At 40.9% G+C, this 18,758-nt stretch overlaps 1 protein-coding gene across 6 annotated transcripts in view; it reads right to left on the reverse strand.

Annotated features, from left to right (window-relative positions):
• Nucleotides 1-18,758, reverse strand: part of SDK1 (sidekick cell adhesion molecule 1) — a 574,835-nt gene that overhangs the window by 210,209 nt on the left and 345,868 nt on the right. For 5 of the 6 annotated variants that reach the window (XM_020802389.3, XM_020802388.3, XM_020802387.3 and 2 more), the window contains 5 exons: nucleotides 11,120-11,203; nucleotides 4,529-4,723; nucleotides 3,029-3,145; nucleotides 2,730-2,897; nucleotides 54-156 (listed from right to left, as the gene is read on the reverse strand). In XM_020802389.3, the coding sequence (XP_020658048.3) occupies nucleotides 54-156; nucleotides 2,730-2,897; nucleotides 3,029-3,145; nucleotides 4,529-4,723; nucleotides 11,120-11,203 (667 nt within the window). The remainder of the gene's footprint in view (nucleotides 1-53; nucleotides 157-2,729; nucleotides 2,898-3,028; nucleotides 3,146-4,528; nucleotides 4,724-11,119; nucleotides 11,204-18,758) is intronic. The other variant, XM_020802390.3, reaches the window with a different exon arrangement.

Here is an 18,758-nt window from a genome sequence, read left to right on the forward strand (position 1 = left end):
GCTGACAAATTAAGTTCAAATAAACTGCTCAAATAACTGCAAACATCACCAACCTGATTGAAATTCTGGGGTCATGAGCAGCCTCACACTGCAGCATCGCTGTGGTTCCCTTAATAACAGTGCTGTCCTCAGGAGGGCGAACGATAAAAGTGCGATCTGAAAAGAACACGACCCATAGCTCAGGTAAAATTGCCAACTTCCATTTTGACTTGGGTGTTTGCCCTCCCAAGATAGTAAAGCACGTTATTTGTCATTCCAGATCAAAACATTTTTGCTCCCCTGGCCCCTGCATCCAGCAGACATGTGAAAATACAAAGTTTGGTGTGGCTGCTGATTACTGGAAAGGTTTCATAAGCAATCATGTCCTCTTCCCATCTTTAATTTCTCATGGGATTCCAACTGAAAAGCAAGTCTGATTTTACCAACTAAGTTTTTTTAAAATGAATTAAGGGTGGTGTTAAAGAGCATGAAACATTCTTGACTATAATCAAGAAATCAGGAGATAGTAAAGACCTTAACACTCTCACTACTGTAGATCATCTTGCATCTTAACCACAGTGCAAAAGCTGTGATCTTATGCACACTTTACATTAACTGGGGTTGCCCATGAGACGAGGTTTCCAAGAGAAGTTTAAGGTGGTTTTTGAAGAACACCATGATTTAAGAAGGCAACCCTGTGTGTGTGTGTGTGTGTGTGTGTGTGTGTGTGTGTGTGTGTGTGCGCGCGCGTGCGTGCATGCGTGCGTGCACACGCGTGTGCATGTGCGTGTGTGTTTGTGTGTGCTAGAATCAAAGTCACTAATGGATGTGAGCTATTTTTAATAACACAGGAAGATGCATGTGTCCACCTAGCCCTGAATTGTCAACAATGACTGAAAGCTGCTTTTCAGAGTTTCATGCCATACCTGCCTTGGAGATGCCTAGAATTAAACCCGAGATATTCTGCATGCAAAGCAAGCTTCCTATCACTGAGCTACAGAGGGGTCACTCTACAATATTCCATACATATAAGAGGTGATAATTAATGCCTGAGAGTTATTAAAGTGTTTTCATTCAAACACACCCAAGAAATGAAGTTCACTGAAGCAAGCAGTAGGTGTGCAAAAAACCCCAAAAAACCCACACACATAAATGGAAGGGCTGCTACAGAGTATATCATCTGGATTGCAGTGCAAGAAAAATGCAAAATGGGAAGTAGGTCTCCCTTCCCCCCCCCACCAGACAGAATAAAACCCCTAAAAGATGTGCATGCAAAGAGCAAGATTCAAATGTAAAGCATGAACATGGGGCATCATTAAGAACTATGTCCAAGAGTACTGAAAATTTCTACTCTGCCTTTTAAGTTATATAACAGAGTAATTCGGACTGATGTGTGATTAAATTAAATTAACTCAAATGTAAAAGTTTCAGTAGGCCTTAAAAATGAATGAGCAACCTGTGCATGTGTATAAAGGATATTGAATTTGATTCTGAAAAGAGATTATTTGCACTCACACCCCATGGACCTACACTTTGGTAAAGAACAGCTTGTCTCCACACAGCATTAGGAAGGTGCTAAATGAACATCCATGTGATAGCCAGGCCTTTGAGTACATGACCTGGTCAAATAATCTGCACATACCTCTAAGAGTGTCACATTGGGATGGCTTTAGCATAACCTAACAGGGAATTTGCAATACAGAGATGTCAAATATTCAAATAGTACTGCCAGGAAAAAAAAATCAGACTGTTGGTCGCATTTCACAGCCAGTGACAGAAGAAAACAAAAATCTTAAATCCTAGACTGTTGACTATCTGTGAAGGTATTAAAAGGAATTCTGCCCTTAATGGCCCATGTCAGAGCTCCTAGAAATCTCCAGCCAACATGAGCATGGATGCTAATTGTTGCAGTCCGAAATGCCTTGGGTTAGTCCTTCAGCTTGTGACTTAGATGGCAAATATTGGTTTGAATGTCTAAAAACAATCACAAAATACTAAAGAGCAAGAAACTTGGAAGAACTATTCAACGAAAGGATTCACATGGAAGCAGGGATGTACATCCTAACTTTGTGATTTCTCCTGCACAAAATTAGGAGCTGCAAAAACATTTATTTCCTTGCAACAAAACAGTAAAAGGGCTTTACCAGTCTCAGAAAGAATTTTCTCATTTGCAGGACTAATCTTTAAACATTGCTGTAAATGCACAAAATTTAAAACAATGATAACTGCTGCCGTTTTTCTTGGACCATTAAAAACAGACATGCTACATGGGCTGCTAGCCTCTGCCTAGGGTGATCAATCTATCGTTTTGTACTTGGTGTGTGGGTATAAGACTCGAATGTCATTTTGCACAGATTGTGGAAACCATGATCAAAATGGTGCTAGTCAACTTACACTGGATATATGATTTCTCACAGAAATTTGAGAAACTTCAGCAAACTGCTGTGCTCAATTGAGAAATCCTGTCTCAATCACAAATAGGACAGACTAATAAATGTTCTTCATATCACTAGATTTAAGTTCTCAAAGATATCCTAGGCACTTCTTTCAAATAAATGCGTAATTTCCATCCGCTCTTGTAGAATTATTTAAGTAATCTCTAAAAGCCACATTGATTATTCCCCCTAAATTATTCAATTCCTATCCACCCCCTATCACATGGAGATTTTGGAAAACAGTTTCCTAAGGGCATAATGATAGCTCATTGGCCCTTGATTAATATTAAAGTGTAAAATAAACAAGGTCCTTACTCCACACAGTGAGAGCAGCAGAAGCATTTAGGGTTCCTTCAGCATTGACTGCACAGCAGGTATAGTTGCCAGCATCTTGAAGAAAAACAGGTGTTATCTGGAGGCCTCCAGACTCAAGAAGGAAGAACCTGGGGATCTGAACAGAACCACTGGCCAAAATCTGGTCGCCTGAAATACAGCATGTAAGAATAGGTTCATTTTTCTGACTTGTAATGCATGAAGAAGCTAATCCTATACTAATTCCTCCTGGCGAACAGTAGTAATTAGAATGATTTGTCAACAAAATAATAAGTTTTTACCCTTCTTCCAAGCAATGGCAGGTTTTGGAGCTCCTAAAACATCGCATCTTAAAACTGCACTCATTCCTTCTGTAACAACGGTATCTGCTGGTGGTTTGGAAAAAACGGGTGCAACATCTGGAATAAAAAACAATTTAAAAAACAATTTAGCGGCATTAACACTTTGAAAGTTCTCTAAATTCCTTGTGGAATTTTTATCTATTTTTATCCCACTAGTAATGGACAAGCACATGGTAATAACATGAAAGCCTTTCAGAAGAGACAGTAACCTTTCTTTATTTACCACCAGGGAATTCTCCAAGTTGGGATTATTGGTTAAATGAATAAAATAAAATCCTAGTGGCACTCGTAAAAGTACAAGCAACAGGCTTCGAGAGAAAGCAAAAGGGTTTAAAATGAGAGTTTGGAAGAAAGTGAAAGAACTGAAATAAATGGAATTTTCATTGTCCTAGCCTGTTTCTTTAAGATGAAAAGCAAGTTATGTCTGACATTAGTTTGCAAAGCTAAATGTCAGCCAAAAAAAAAAAAGTTTCCATCTGATTCTCATCCAAGGTATTTCTACCCATCTTTCCCTGCCATTACATCTGATCATGCCACATTCTTTCAACTGCCAAATGGACAGATCAAACAGGAGCAGCCTTATTATCTGTAGCCCAGAAATAATATCAGGCATTATAAGAGCACCATATGTGTTCAGAGGAACACCTAGCAAAGATCTAACAAGGGAGCCTCATGCCAGTCACTGGAGATGCTATGGCCAGGCATCCATCCAGTCTGTATCTTTCTAGCCTAGCAGAAACCCTTTTCTCTAGCTAGTAAAGGTCCGATTACACTGAAAAGTGATTTGATCTGCAACTTGCACTAATTTGAAATCACAATAAGTGCTCACACAGGTGTTGTGGATTGATTCAGGAATTTATCCTTCATACTGGATGTGAGTCACATTCCAGCTCACATCCCTCTCCCTTTCTTTCTTTCTTCCTTCCTTCCTTCCTTCCTTTCTTTCTTTCTTTCTTTCCTTCCTTCCTCTGGCTCCACCTCTGCCGACTCTTTTATGGTTCTCTGTGAAGCTGCTCTCTCATTTGAAAATTCAGACTACTGTATTTCTCAAAAACCTTTCTATATAAAAATAACATGGAACAATGTATTCGCGAAGGCTTTTCAGAGCACAGGTTGCTGTCCTCTGAAGATGCCGGCCACAGAGACTGGCGAAATGTCAGGAAGAACAACCTTCAGAACACGGCCAAAGAGCCCGAAAAACCCACAACAAACATGGAACAATACTTAGCAGACTTACAACACAGACCATCAAATGTTTGCACAGTAATTTTGCAAAATACATCAAAATTCTAAATCAGAATAATTCCATAACCTTCCCCTCCCATCTGTTACTCTTTTCCCTTACTTTCAAATAACACATGCAGGAATGCAGGCTCTGTCTCAGAAACTTTCCTCTGCCTCTTCCACATTCTGACTGGTTATGAGACTGTTTGCACTTACTTGTAACATCGAGGAAAGTATGAGTCTGCATTTCCCCAACCTCATTCCTTGCAAAACACTGAAATATCCCAGAATCATCAGGCTTAAGTCCTTGGATCTGAAGACTCCCATTAACCAGAATTTTGTATCGAGGATTCAGAAGTTTATGGACAGGCATGGCATCTTTATACCATACAAGATTAGGAAGTGGGACTCCTGCAGAAGACAGAGAGGGTGAAAACTCTCAGTGTACACTAACTCATTGCTCTGTGCTAATCTCCCATGGCCCCTTATGGGATTTTATACAGATAAAGCATTCAGTAAATAACCGCTGGACTATAACTTGTTCAAAGAAAAAAAAATCTAGAAAGCATAATGGCAAGCCATTCCACATCTTTGAAGAATTACAACTTTTATGTCTTTTATTTGTCATAATGAAATTACATGCCAGAATTAGAAAAGCCTCAGGTTGAACTGTTCAGCTAGGGGTTTCAGTTAATCATGTCAAGTGAGCCCGGAAAAGGCCAGATGACAAGGCAGTGACTATTTGTAATATTTTAAAGACTTGCACGGCAATTCTGTGCACCCTGACTAAGAGTTATAGTCTTCTGAATTTGACTTCATGCAAAATGAGCAAGGTTTTGAGCATCTAGAACACTGCAGCTTCTATGTATAATCTCTGTATTGATACAGATGGGAAACTGAGGCTGATCCACTTGCCATGGCAGTGGAATAGTTAGGTGGCTATGAAACAGACAACATTTTTATTTGAATTATTAATTTCATGGCATTTGCCAATTAATTTTCAAGAGTCCTTGACAGCATGTCTTTTTTTGCTGTTGAAGCCATAATCAAAGAGTTCCCATGGTAATTAATACTTCCAGGGTACACAGTAGCTGGAACAGTAGCTGATCTTTTGACAGGTGAGGGCAAACATACTATTTTCCTGACATTACTCCTAAATAGCTGTGAGGTACATTAGAAGGAAGGGATGTTCTCTCACATTCTACTGCCAAGCCAATACTTGTTATATATGAGCATAACAGTTTAGGACACACCTCTGTGCTATCCTCAATAACCTTATTCTCTTATTCTGAAGCTAGATATAAGAAATCTAGTCACTTCAACAGAGAAATGGAATGGATCAAAGAATGGGTTGAGAAATGTAGATCAGGAAAAGCTCCATATAATTTATTACACTGGAAATGGATCTGAGTATTCCAAAGAGCATGGCTTGCCCATTAATTTTAAGGAGAGATTCATACACACACACACAGCTGTGTGTGCAAGGAATGACTTATTCCTAGGATAATGTTTTTATCTGCTTTCAAAGTCTGAATGTTTATGGATTTCTGGATCAAGGGGAGAAACTTCTGTTAGATCACCAAGAGTACCAGCAAGCTTTCAAAACCATATGTAGAATGAAGAACCATTCTTTTATCTGAGCATTGTAAGCCAATGTCGGCCATATCCAGCATGCAAACTCAAAATTTAAAAATCAATGCAATGTGAGCAACTCGAAAAGGAAAATGCGACAAATACTATGCAACACATTACCTATCCTTTTGTGGGAGAATGAAAGATGCATGATTTCCTTCAAGAACACAGCAACAAATGAGAAAAGGGTTTTTTTTAAAGGAAAGGGGAATATCTGAGCAGTGATGAAATTATATTTCTGTACAAGGATGTAATCAGTTGTTGAAATTGCATTTGAAGTTTCCATTTTGCTTGAATAATAAAGCTACTTATTGCCTTAGAGCATCATCTTTTGTGTGCTATGTGTGTTGTTTGACGCAAAATAGATGCAGTGTACCATTGTGAAATAAGCACAATTTAAATTTCACAGCAAAAACCCATCTATAGAATTTGTGCACAGCCTGATTGTCAGAATTCTTCCTGCAAATGTTATTAATCTCATGAAATCCCCCAAAGCAAATACAAATTGCCACTGAGTAACGAAGAAACAGATGACACAAACAAGAAATAGCATTCTAGACAAAGAGCATTGCAAATTGGTTGAAGCTTTAAAAATAACAATTGAGGAACCGCAAGAGAACAAAAGCTGGCATTTGACAATATTCCTCAAATCCCTTTTGACCATTTAATAATTTTGACAAATTTTTAATTAGACTACCAGCCTGACAGCTGGCTGGCTAGCAGTTTCAGTATCTGGCTACAGAGGTTGGTAGTTCAATTCCCCAATGTGCCTCCCGTGGATACAGCCAGCCTGTGTGGCCTTGGGCAAGCTGCACAGTCCCAGGACACCCCCGAAAGAAGGGAAGAGTAAACCACTTCTGAGAATTCTCTACCTGGAAAACTCTGAAAAGGATCACCATAAGTCAGAACTGACTTGACGGCATATTATCATTATTCATTTATCAACAGGAGACCATCCTTCTAACTAACCAACCTGACAAAACAATATTGTTTCTTCCCATTTTTCTTATGTTTTGAATCCGTCTGCAAAGTGGCAACACATTCTAAGCATTCTGAATCTTCACAGGAATATTAAAATGCTTTAATTGTCCTCTCAAAGAAAGCCATGAAAAAAGCATCAAATGCTGTTCTGACCCACTGTGCTTTTCTGAGCACAGCAGTCAATGGAAAAATCTATACACAACGTTTTCCTTGTAATATTTTAAGAAGCCTCAAAAGATTCTGATGCTTTTGATGGAAAACTCACATCATCAAAAGTAGAGAGAGTGCTTTTTTCAACATTTTTTTTTAAAGACACCAGAGAAGAAGTCTTTTTTTGTCAGGCTAGGTGTATAATACATGAGTGAAGTTTAAAATTATATAGTAAAAGATGCTTGAGATAGCTACAGGAACTCACAAATGGATCCACTAGAGGCAGCTTCGCAGTCAAGAGTTTTGGTTTTCTAAATGATTCAATTTCTTTTTCCTCTGCAATGATGCATTTTAAAAAATTTTTTAATAGAGTGATAGGAGAGAAACTGAATAGAAGTATCCGGGAGGAGCTCATGATTGTTTGACTGGACAAACACAAGCTCTGCACCGCAAAATTTTATTTCAGATAATTACTCGCGCATTAACAGCCTGAATAAAACTCAAATCATGATGTCAGCTATTCATACCATGCAACTTATTCAAAACTGTGAAATTTTATGCAGCTTAAAAAAGCAAGTTGCTACACATTTCATTCCACATGTGAAAAACCACCCAACGTAGTCCACTGCAAGCTGCTTTATATTTGTATCCTGATCTTGCACAAGAATGATAAGCAACACAGTCTCTCCACTGGAATGCAATAAATAAAATACTTGTGAGAGTGTTAAGAGGCACCTATTTAATTTTAAATAGTGGATTTGAGTAAAGATAACCCCAGGGTCTACTGCAGATCCCCTGTGCCTACGACACATATGTCAAACTCAAGGCCCATGGGCCGAATTCAGCCCGCTGGGCCATTTCATGTGGCCCTCGTTGTGTTGCCTGCAACTGTGCAGTATACAATACACAGGGGCTTACGCAGTCACCCATAATGCTCCACAAAGATGCTAGGAATCCACCCAGCGGGACTTCTAATCCCGGCATTCCAAGCAGCGAAGAGTCAGAAAGTGATCATTGAATGAGGAGGATTATAATTAATATGATAAAGAGTATACAGTGGTGCCTCGCATAACGATGTTAATTGGTTCCGAAAAAAAACGTTATGTGAAAACGGATTATCCGGTTTTCTCCCTCCCCCCGCAGCTTGGATCTGACCCACGGCGGCTACCAAGCCACGGGGGGAGGATGGTGGGATTGGGATTCCTTTCAGGCATCCCGGGCTTGGATCCCACCCACCGCCGGTTACCCAAGGGTAACCGGCGGCAGGTGGGATCCAAGCCCGGGATGCCTGAAAGGCATCCCAATCCCACCACCCTCCCAGCCTCCCCCCACGGCTTGGATCCAAGCCGTGGGGGGAGACTGGGTGCGGACACCCCCCCACCCTGCAGCTGCCGCTTGAAGCCTCCCCATGTCGCCTTCCCCAGCCGTTCTCGGACTTCCAGGCGTCCGAGAATGGCTGGGGTAGGCGGCGCGGGGAGGCTACCGGCATCGGGGACAGGGGGGATCGGGAAGGCTTGAAGCCTACCCGCGCCGCTTACCCAGGCAAAGCGATTTTTCCCCATAGGCAAGATCGTAGTGCGATCGCAAAAGCGATGGCAAAAAAGCCATCACTATGCGATTTCTTCGTTAAACGGGGCGCTCGTTATACCAGGCACCACTGTATACATTTATACAGTTTTACAGATACAACTGGCCCTTTCTACAGTGTTTGGGAGCATGCTTCTTGTGCTGGAAAAGACTGCATCAGTGATGGGGATCCCAGCTCTCCTCTGAGTATCACATGGGAAGTATCAGGCCAAAAGAAATTATAACAGCAAGAAATCAAATTTGTAACATTGAAGGGATACGCTTTGCCAGCCCATAATTCTTAAACTTCTGACTCCAACATAACTGCAAAATGTATCTTTAAAGCTTTTATTTCTCAAGAAGATACATGACGAAGACATTAATTTAAATCTGTAGTAGCTTTTGCTCATCTGTTCCTTAATGTTTGATTTCTGAGCCAACGTTTTGCTAAGAAGATCACAGCAGTGAAAACTCAGACTTTGCTCAAGGCTAATGTAATTAACTGCTCAATCATAACGGAAAGATATGGGTTTGAAATGGTCAGAAGCCTCTTCTTCCAGCACAACTGCCTTATGTCAGGAAACAAAAATATCACGGTGCTAGTTGTCTCAGAGACCTGCCAATGAAGCTTCTGGGGTGGCTAAGATCAGCCAGGAGAAGAAATGAAAAGGGGGCAGAGAAAGTGTGGCAGAAGAGAGTTATTCCCAATCCAGGCCCCGTCTAGAGCAGGGGGGCAATCAATATGGGGGCACAAAACTGGACTGAGGTGGAGGAAGTCCTAAAATTCCAAGTCTGGGAAGTAGTTTGGCACTTGGATCAACTCAGCTGGTCACCAACCATGGTTGGCTGTAAATCTCCTCACCCTTACACTGAGTGGCAGTCCTACTGAACTGAATCTTTCTTACCACTCAGGTGACATGGGTAAAATTGTTACTTGCTGTGAATAATACCTACATAGAGAGCCATACAGAGTTCCCAGTGAGGTGTAGTGGATAGACAGATTGACAGACTAGGACTCTGGAGAACAAGGTGCGAATCCCCACTCAGCCATGGAAACTGACTGAAGGAGAAGAACTGGTAAAACGCCTCCTTACACATCTCACGTACCTTGAAAACCCTGCTAGGGTCGCTGTAAGTTGTTTCCGACTTGACACCACAGAATAAGAACAACAAACAGAGGCAAAAGGACTTTACAGTATAAGGATTTCAACATTTTTGTTCTGTTTTGTTTTAACAACAAACATTTTCTCGATCACTTATTTGGGTCAACTAAACCTCTTTTTTTCCCCTTGCAGGACAGAATTTCAGCCCAATTGATTAAAAAAACTTTTAACCCACTCCCCAATTACTAACAATAAGCATTTTTTTTAAAAAAGTGAATTTTAAATACTTGTAACATCGGTTCTCACAAAGGAACATAAAATGGTAGATTTAATCTTTGTCTCTCACATTGCACGAAGATAGAATAAATTGGTTTTGTGCCAAAGGACCCCATAGGAGTTGTGACAAATTGAGACTTCCTGCCTCTTTATGGTCAGAGCAGAGAATGGCTCTGTTATGCTCCCAAGACTATTACTCAGGCACCTGGATTGGTGCTCCCATTTCATTTTATGTCCTCTCTGAGGCATCAGGTTCCACCAAGCGCTGCTTATCACAAACAGGAGCAAAGTTAGTACTTATTGTACACCTAATAACGTTGACACTGGAAAACTTAGAAACGGAGCACGAAGCTAGGCAGGGTGTACCATAGGTAAGAAGCATCTAACAGCACATGATTCCTTTTGTCAGCCAGGCTCATGTTAAAGACTGGTAGCTCCCAACAATAAACAGACCGTCTGGACTCATCATTATGCTGTTCCTCATCATTGAACTGGTGGGCATTTTATTTACGATTTGAGCCCTATGTTTCAGTGATATTCAAACACCTTCAAATTAAAATTGGAATGAAAGATGGCTCCCACAAAAAGGTAACTACACTTGACATTTTCTTCCTACTGTGAAAGCGCCATAATTTTAAGAAACAAGGAGCCTTAACTATTGTAATTATTGATGGTCTTTCCACAGCCTGTGTTACGGGTCTCAGAGCCATTGCTTTTCTTCCATTATTTTACTCGGCTCAAGACACTAATCTTTGTTAAGCCAACCACACTTGTTCAATACATCCTTTCAGTCCAGAAGTGTAAAGAAGTAGTAAACAGGAAAAAAAAGGGGGGGGGGAAGGAAGCTGAGGCAATGTGCCTGGAAGACAGGCACCATTTGCATTTATAAATGTTAATTGCTGGATTTTTAAAAAAATATTTTAATTTTGCTTCATACCATGCATGTCACTTAACAGAACTTTATTTTATACGGTGGCTCATAAATAAATCATCCCCTTCCCCACCCAAGGAATTGCTTCCTATTGTGCCAAAGAGCAAGCGAAAAACAGAGCAGAAAGTAGGGAAATAGCTAACTGTTATGTACCGACGCGAAACTTACCCATTCCCTGACACTGGATATTCACACTTTTCTCCACTTCAGCCAAAATGCGGCTTTCTGGTTCAGTGGTAAAATACGGCGGCTCTTAAAACAAAGAAACCAGAACAGTGTGAGAGAGCATATTAGTTTAGCATGAACATTAGGTCAAGTCTGCACTTTCTTATGGGTTCACTTTCCAGTCCCTTTCATTTGACAGGTCCACTTTACTTGGGATTAAGACATGGATTTCACTTCTAACGCTCAAAGGTGAACAGCAATCTCAATTATTTCAGAGCTGAGACCCAAAGTCTTGCTTACAAGCTATCTCTAGAGTGGAAAAAATGTGTTTAATACAGTGTTACAAATGCCCTAGTTTGACTTCTATTTTGGGTTTATGGTTTCCTTTAAGCGATTTCTCATAAAAAAAGAAGAAAAAACCTCAACAATTATATATGATGATGAATATGAATTTCAAAGAGCAACTGCCAATTTATATTTAGAGTTTTACACTGTAAATTAGCATCAGAGCAGAGGGTGCTTTCCATTTTACACGCACGAATCAGAGGATATTTTAATTCTCAGCTTAGAAAGGATATCCCGGGAGGTCCATAAAGTTTTTTTATTTACAGCAACACATTTTATAGAAGGGACGACTGACTGAGTATCTAAATACAATCCCATGTAGCTGCAAATATAAAGCACCACAGCATGAGAATAAATCTACGTCAGAGAAAATAACACAGCAGTTTTTACAAGCATCTTAACAAGGTAGTTGTAAATAGACTTCATCATGCTTTATTTGCAAGTAGGAAGTTCAAAGTAAGTAACAGAATACCAATTACTGGACTAACTTAGAGTGGTGTAGAAATATGCAAGCTTCTGATGCACACAGGATTCATCAAACAAATTCTGTGAAATGTTCAAGAGCATTCAATTTGCCAGCACCTAACATGGCCCAATAAATCACTCCTACTGAATTTCCCTCTTCCACAGCACATAAAGAGCAGGAGCAGGAGGAGAAATGTTTTTTTCCCTTGTGTCACTACTAGCTACTACAAACTAATATAAACTCATTTGTCCTTCCTTTTCTCTTGAACACTGCATGGCAGAGCAGCCCTGTATGCAGCTGCAAAGCCCAGTACAAATTGCAATGCAGTAAGCAATGGTATAGGTGCTGATTAGAGGTAAGGCTCACTATCTGTTTTCTTAACAACAGAAGCCTCCGAAAGCAGAACCTCTTAGAAAATTTAACCTACAGAGTGAAATGAAGGAGGCTAGAGTTGTTTACACAATCTGTACCTTTCTAATAATATAATCTACAGGCATTATTGATTTGCAGCGCCTAAGCAGATGATGGTTATTAACGGAAATGACATGTAGGTGTATGGAATCATGTATTTATTGGAAAAATAAACTGAAGAGCTAGAAATCACTGGAATACATAGCATGGGGAACCAAGTTGGCTTGATTTGCATTGATGTGTTTCTGGTCCTGATTCAGAAAGGTACCACAGCCATAGCACAAGCCTTAAACAGTTAGCTAGACTAGTGAGTAGCAATGCAGTGTAGAAATAGGAAGAGGAAACAGGAGAAATTTCAGGGAACAGGAACTCTAAAGTATCTTGAAACTTCTGCACTGGTTGTGGAACACCTAATAAAAGAAACCGAGATTTCAGGCAGAGAGAAGTAGCATCGGAAGGGCACCGTAAAGCCCTTTTGTGGCTATTCTAGTCACAATAGGGAAGCTTAAGTATCATCGTTTCCCTTCCTCCACTCTTCACAGTTGTCCTAGATTCTCTTTCCCTTTGCCTCAAAATTAATAGTTTTGATGGTATACAAAATGGACAGCACACAGTTCTGTTCCTTCTAGCCCTGACGGCTCAAGGCGGCTTCTTCTCAGTCTGACATCAGGATCTATCAGAAATAGTGCTAGAACACCACAAGTTGTGATTAGAGATGGGCACAAATCAGGGGAAAAATGGTAATTCATTTTGATTCATGATTCATTGAGGTTGACAAATCACAAATAATTTATTTTTTTCTGACAAACTGATGAATCAATTTGTTGATTCATTTTTTTACTTTAAAATCCTATAAAACAGCCCCCTCCCAGCACCTAGTATGAATTTGACCCAACTCTGGGAGGCAGTGGAGGACAGGAGGGCCTGGCGTGCTCTGGTCCATGGGGTCACGAAGAGTCGGACACGACTAAACAACCACCCAGCACCTAGAGACACCAAAACCCCAGGGACACTCCCCCTCTCTTCTACAAGCCCTGCAACTTTGGTGAAGTTTGGGTTTTGGATGTCTGAGTTATACACCCACAAAGAGCTTCCTCCAGCAAAATTGCCCCCTCCCCAGGCACCTAGAGATATCAAAATCACAGAGAAGCTTTCCCTGATTTTCCTCTACAATCCCACCAAGTTTGGTGAAGACAGGGATTCAGACATCCAAGTTATACACCCACAAACTACATCCCCCCAAGGAAAGTACCATTTAGTAGCTGGCTTGGGGCAACTCAATCTTCACCAAACTTGGAGGTATTGTAGAGGAGAGTCAGGGGAAGCTTCCCATATCAGCATGTCTGTATATCTATGGTGGAGCAAAACCTGTCCCCAACATGCAGAGGGGATCAAAATCTAGAGATACTGGGAAGTGCTTCAGAAAATAAACTTAATTTCCTCCTTGTCCCCTTTTTTCTCATATTTTCTTGCTTTCCATTTTGGGAAGCATAAACCTTTTCTTTCTCTGGGAGGGACACTACACCCTCCTTCTTTTCCTTTTTAATTGGTGACCCACGCCCGTGCCTCACAGCAGAGTGGGACTAAGACTGTTCCATTTACCCCAGTTGCCAAAATGGATAGTTATTATGGCTCTGCAGATCAAGACTGACAGAAAACATCACAGTACCTTATACACAGAGGAAAAAAATGTGGTGTTTCAACCTTATAAAGCAGTGAAGGTAATTAAAAGAAGTCACAACATAGAGAACTAACTCAATTGCCAGGTAAAGTGGACTATGAGGTTGAGGTGTACTGCCACCAATTAATTCAAAAGTTAATGGAAGTATTTGAGATGAAGCATCAAAGAACAAGTGAAGAAAAACAAATGTATAATTCTGCTATTTTATCCTCTTTGCTTAAAGTACAGCAAAGCGAGGCCTTTCTGCTGATCACCAGCTGGAGTGATCCGTGCTGGCCTTGCTTCAGGGACTGGGATCAGAGTGCCATTTGCCACAAGTAAATGAAGAACAGCTGTTCCTTGGACATGATTATCTGTTATTAATCACCAAGGCCCAAGTCGAAATGGGTGACCTAAGATGGGGCAAAGTGCCGCTATAACCCATTACTTCCCTCTCGGGGCATCTATTTCACAACAAAATAATCCCTGACAATGTTTCAACGTGACCAAACGCTGCTCCAAAAGGCCATTCTACTTCTCTCTGAATATACACTGCATTGGAGAGGCATGGAATGATGACAGGCTGAGATTGCACAACAGGCAGATCCAAATGGTTCAGATAAATGGGAGGATGCTGCATTCCTGGCAAAACAGGCATGAAGGGAGCTGTTGCAGAACTTCCCCAGTTCACATGAAATGAGTCTTTACACTATAGGGGTGACGATGGCAGTTGTTTTATGGGATGACATTAAATGATGTACATGAAATCACCACTATCGTTAAGGCTAGAAGAACAAGATATCCATGACAGTTGTTTAGTCGTTAAGTCATGTCCGACTCTTCGTGACCCCATGGACCAGAGCAAGCCAGGCCCTCCTGTCTTCCACTGCCTCCCGAAGTTGGGCTAAACTCATGTTGGCCGCTTTGATGACACTGTCCAACCGTCTTGTCCTCTGTCATCCCCTTCTCCTCTTGCCTTCACACTTTCCCAACATCAGGGTCTTTTCCAGGGAGTCTTCTCTTCTCATGAGATGGCCAAAGTATTGGAGCCTCAGCTTCAGGATCTGTCCTTCCAGTGAGCACTCAGGGTTGATTTCCTTTAGAATGGATAGGTTTGTTCTCCTTGCAGTCCAGAGGACTCTCAAGAGCCTCACCCAACACCACAATTCAAAAGCATAAATTCTTTGGCGGTCAGCTTTCTTTATGGTCCAGCTCTCACTTCCATACATCACTACTGGAAAAACAACAGCTTTGACTATGCAGACTTTTGTCGGCAAGGTGATGTCTCTGCTTTTTAAGATTTGTCTAGCTTTGTCATTGCTTTCCTCCCAAGGAGCAGGGGCCTTTTAATTTTGGGGCTGCTGTCACTATCTGCAGTGATCATGAAGCCCAAGAAAGTGAAATCCGTCACTGCCTCCATATCTTCCCCTTCTATTTGCCAGGAGGTGATGGGACCAGTAGAAGTAATCAATTCTGCTAGGGTGAGCTCTTGGTTTGGGGGCTAGGTTCAGCCTGCAGACTGCCAGCTGGCCATCTCTAAGCACCACACTGTTGGCTGCATAGGCACAGGCAGCTCTTGAGCATGCCAGACTTCTGGAGTGATCTTCTTCCCCCAGGAGGCCACAAGCCACTCATCCACACAGGGATAGATCCAAACACAGCCATGCTGGCATAAAGACACTGAAATCATAGCTGATCTAATTCCACAGAGTCTCTCCCAGTTGCATGAGCAAGCCAGGACCCAACCCAAGAACCTTCTGATTGAGTCCATCTATAAATGCTGCTACGGCTGCTCAGAATCCTTAGCAAGCATTGTGAAAAGACACCCGAGGGATACTTGAGGAATTTGACTTCATGCTTTCTGATCCACAGCGACTTGATCCACACCTCTTGGATTTACTTTCCTGCTTAGCTAAGAGCTGGGAGTGAGCAGCCTGGTTGCCTGCCAGAATGAGTCATTTCTGAGTCATGTCTTTCAGCCACACGGATACTGAGATGAATTTGCTCTTACATGCATTGTATTATTAATTTTTTTTGTTGTTGCTTCATTTTTTATCTCATCATGTTTGCTTGTTTTTAAGCTGGTCTCTGAAATTTGTTTTAATTTATTATTAGTACAGCTGAAATTATGCTAATACATTTTTAACATTAGGTTTATTGATATTTCTAATGGGCAAAATTTGTTATACTTACTGAATCCATTGTTTCAGAATTGTACATGATGTATTATTAGGCTTGTAGATTAGAATGGTTTATTCACATATTCCCACTACATTTGTTTGCCTTTTGTGAGATGCTTTGAGTACAAATCTAACAATCTCATCTAATCTCCGAAGAGGAGACAAAGCAGCAACCAGGCGATACCTCAATTCAGATAATATATTACCCGAGTGCTCAGCACATTTACTCAGAAGTAACTCTTGGTGAACTTAGTGGTGTTTGCTATTTAGTAAGTGTGTTTAGAATTGCGCAGTAAATTAAGAAGCCAAGACAGGAAATCAAAGGTAATGAAACAGTTATTGAATAATAATAAGTTGCTCTTATATTTATTTGAAAAATAGTCTCTACCGAAAGCCATTTAGAATTTCTTTGTCTACCAACAGTCTTGAGCTCTCTAAACAATTTGGTTAGCATCATCCAGGTGCCAGGAAACATTCCAAAACATTCTTCATACTGAAAAGATTTACAAAGAGATAGAAAAGAGCACCTAAATGGAGTGGAGAGGTGATACCACCACTTCTAGTAGACTCGTCCCTGCCAGCCAATCTGGTTGGATCAGGGGGTCTATTCCCAATAGGCAACATAGACGTGCAGCACAATAAGATGGCCTGCTGTGTGCTGCAAAGTCAGAAATCTGAACAACACCCACCCCGGTCTCTCTCCCACTGCAGTGCCACTAAAAGCCATCCATATACACAGACCCCCAAAAAGCAGACCCCAAGATTTGACGAAAAAACACAGTGCCTTGGTGTAACATGTCTAGCTGAACTCATGAACTTGCTAGGAAATAAAGCTGGGCTTGTTTTCTTGAAGTTCATTTATTAGTGAATGTTTTGTAAGGAAAAAGCATCTGCAATTCAACAGTATTCTTGTCCACACTCAAAAACTCGACCATGCTATATATAAGCTGAAACCCTTCTGCCATCTCCAAAAGAGCAGGTCATCTTCCTTTACACTTCCCCTATGTGTCCAGCAAAAATACCCTTCTCTGCTCCCCTTTTATACCCACATTCTCAAATAACAGCCTCTGTTTCAAAACCGCTGTCCACTTTCATCCTGTTTAGATTTAAGTCAGATTCCACCAAAGAGATCAGATCAGAGAGACACACAGTACTGCCCCTTGCTGTGTTTCTACTTTATAACACAATTTGTTTCTAATGGAAGAAAATACATCCAGCATACAAAAAATAATGACATCCATTCGGCTATTCCTGGAGTCAAGGCACCTCAATAAAAGCCCCTCCAGGGGATGCTATGTGTTGGTGTGAGAGTGTTGGTGGAGATTAGAGGATCCCTCCCTGTGAATTGGCAACTTGTTTAGGATTGCATTGTAAGACAGCTGAAGACTGAGAGGGTGTTGTATGCTTATTGCTCTGATTGTGACTCTTCGTAGTAATTTAGATCCAATAATCATGGTTCTTCTCCTTACTTTAACCTCATAGTGAGGTAGGTCATGCTCCAAAGGTATGGCTGGCCAAAGGCCATAAAAAAGCTTTGTGGTCTTGAATAAATAAGAGTAAAAATAAATCAGAGTAATTTCTGCACCACTCCCAATTTTACATTGTGTGTTTGTAGTGATGTATGAGAAAGTTGGGGGCTGCATACAAGTAATTTTTGATTTTGGACAAAAATCTCCCATAGCTTCATCAACTACTGTGCCTCCTGCCTGATAGCTTACAACCGATTCCAGCATATGCCCACAGTTTCCAAATACCAAAAGTGCCCCATAACTGATCTTAACCTAGAAGTTTTTTTTTAACAATGTTGGAATTCCACTTCTGTTTCAAAAAACTCTATTTCAGGCAGGGTTGGATCATGGACATCCTGGAATTCTACATATAAATTCTAGTATGAAGCAATGGCTTTATTCCACTTTGCTCATTTAATAGCTAAGGAGATAATTCAAGAAAAACTGTATCAGCACAACATACAGAGAAAACACACAGCTCATTATTTTTTCCTCCAAATTTTCTCTGCAAGTTGACAGCACTTAGGAATCCCAGATCTACCTTAATTGTATCCTGCAACTAACTCAGCTCTTCAGATAAGTAGAACTTCTATAGGTCTACAAATTGGAATCTTACAGCAAAAATCTATAGATCTCTTAGAGATTCCTTGTAGACTGTGGATCCCAACATTATGATAAAAGGATTTTCCGTGTCCCAGCCCCTTAGCTTCATTTGTTCCACACCATGTTTTTCACTCTGTTCTCCTTTGGCCCTACTGTTTCAGCCCTTCTGCTTGGATCAACATTCTAGGTACAGTGGTGCCTTGCTTAACAACGATAATCTGTTCCAGGAAAATCGCCATTAAGAGAAAACATCGTAAAGTGAAATTAAAAACCCCACTGAAACATTGAAACCCGTTCAATGCGTTCCAATGGGGTAAAAACTCACAGTCCAGCGAAGATCCTTCATATGGCGGCCATTTTCGCTACCTGTATAGCGAGGAATCTGTCCCTAAGCACAGCGGGAGCTATTTTAAGCACCCGGTGGCCATTCTGAAAAATCGTCGTAAAGCAAAAATCGGTTCCTGAAGCA

The sequence above is a fragment of the Pogona vitticeps genome, chromosome 13, assembly GCF_051106095.1.
Source record: "Pogona vitticeps strain Pit_001003342236 chromosome 13, PviZW2.1, whole genome shotgun sequence".
NCBI lineage: Eukaryota > Metazoa > Chordata > Lepidosauria > Squamata > Agamidae > Pogona > Pogona vitticeps.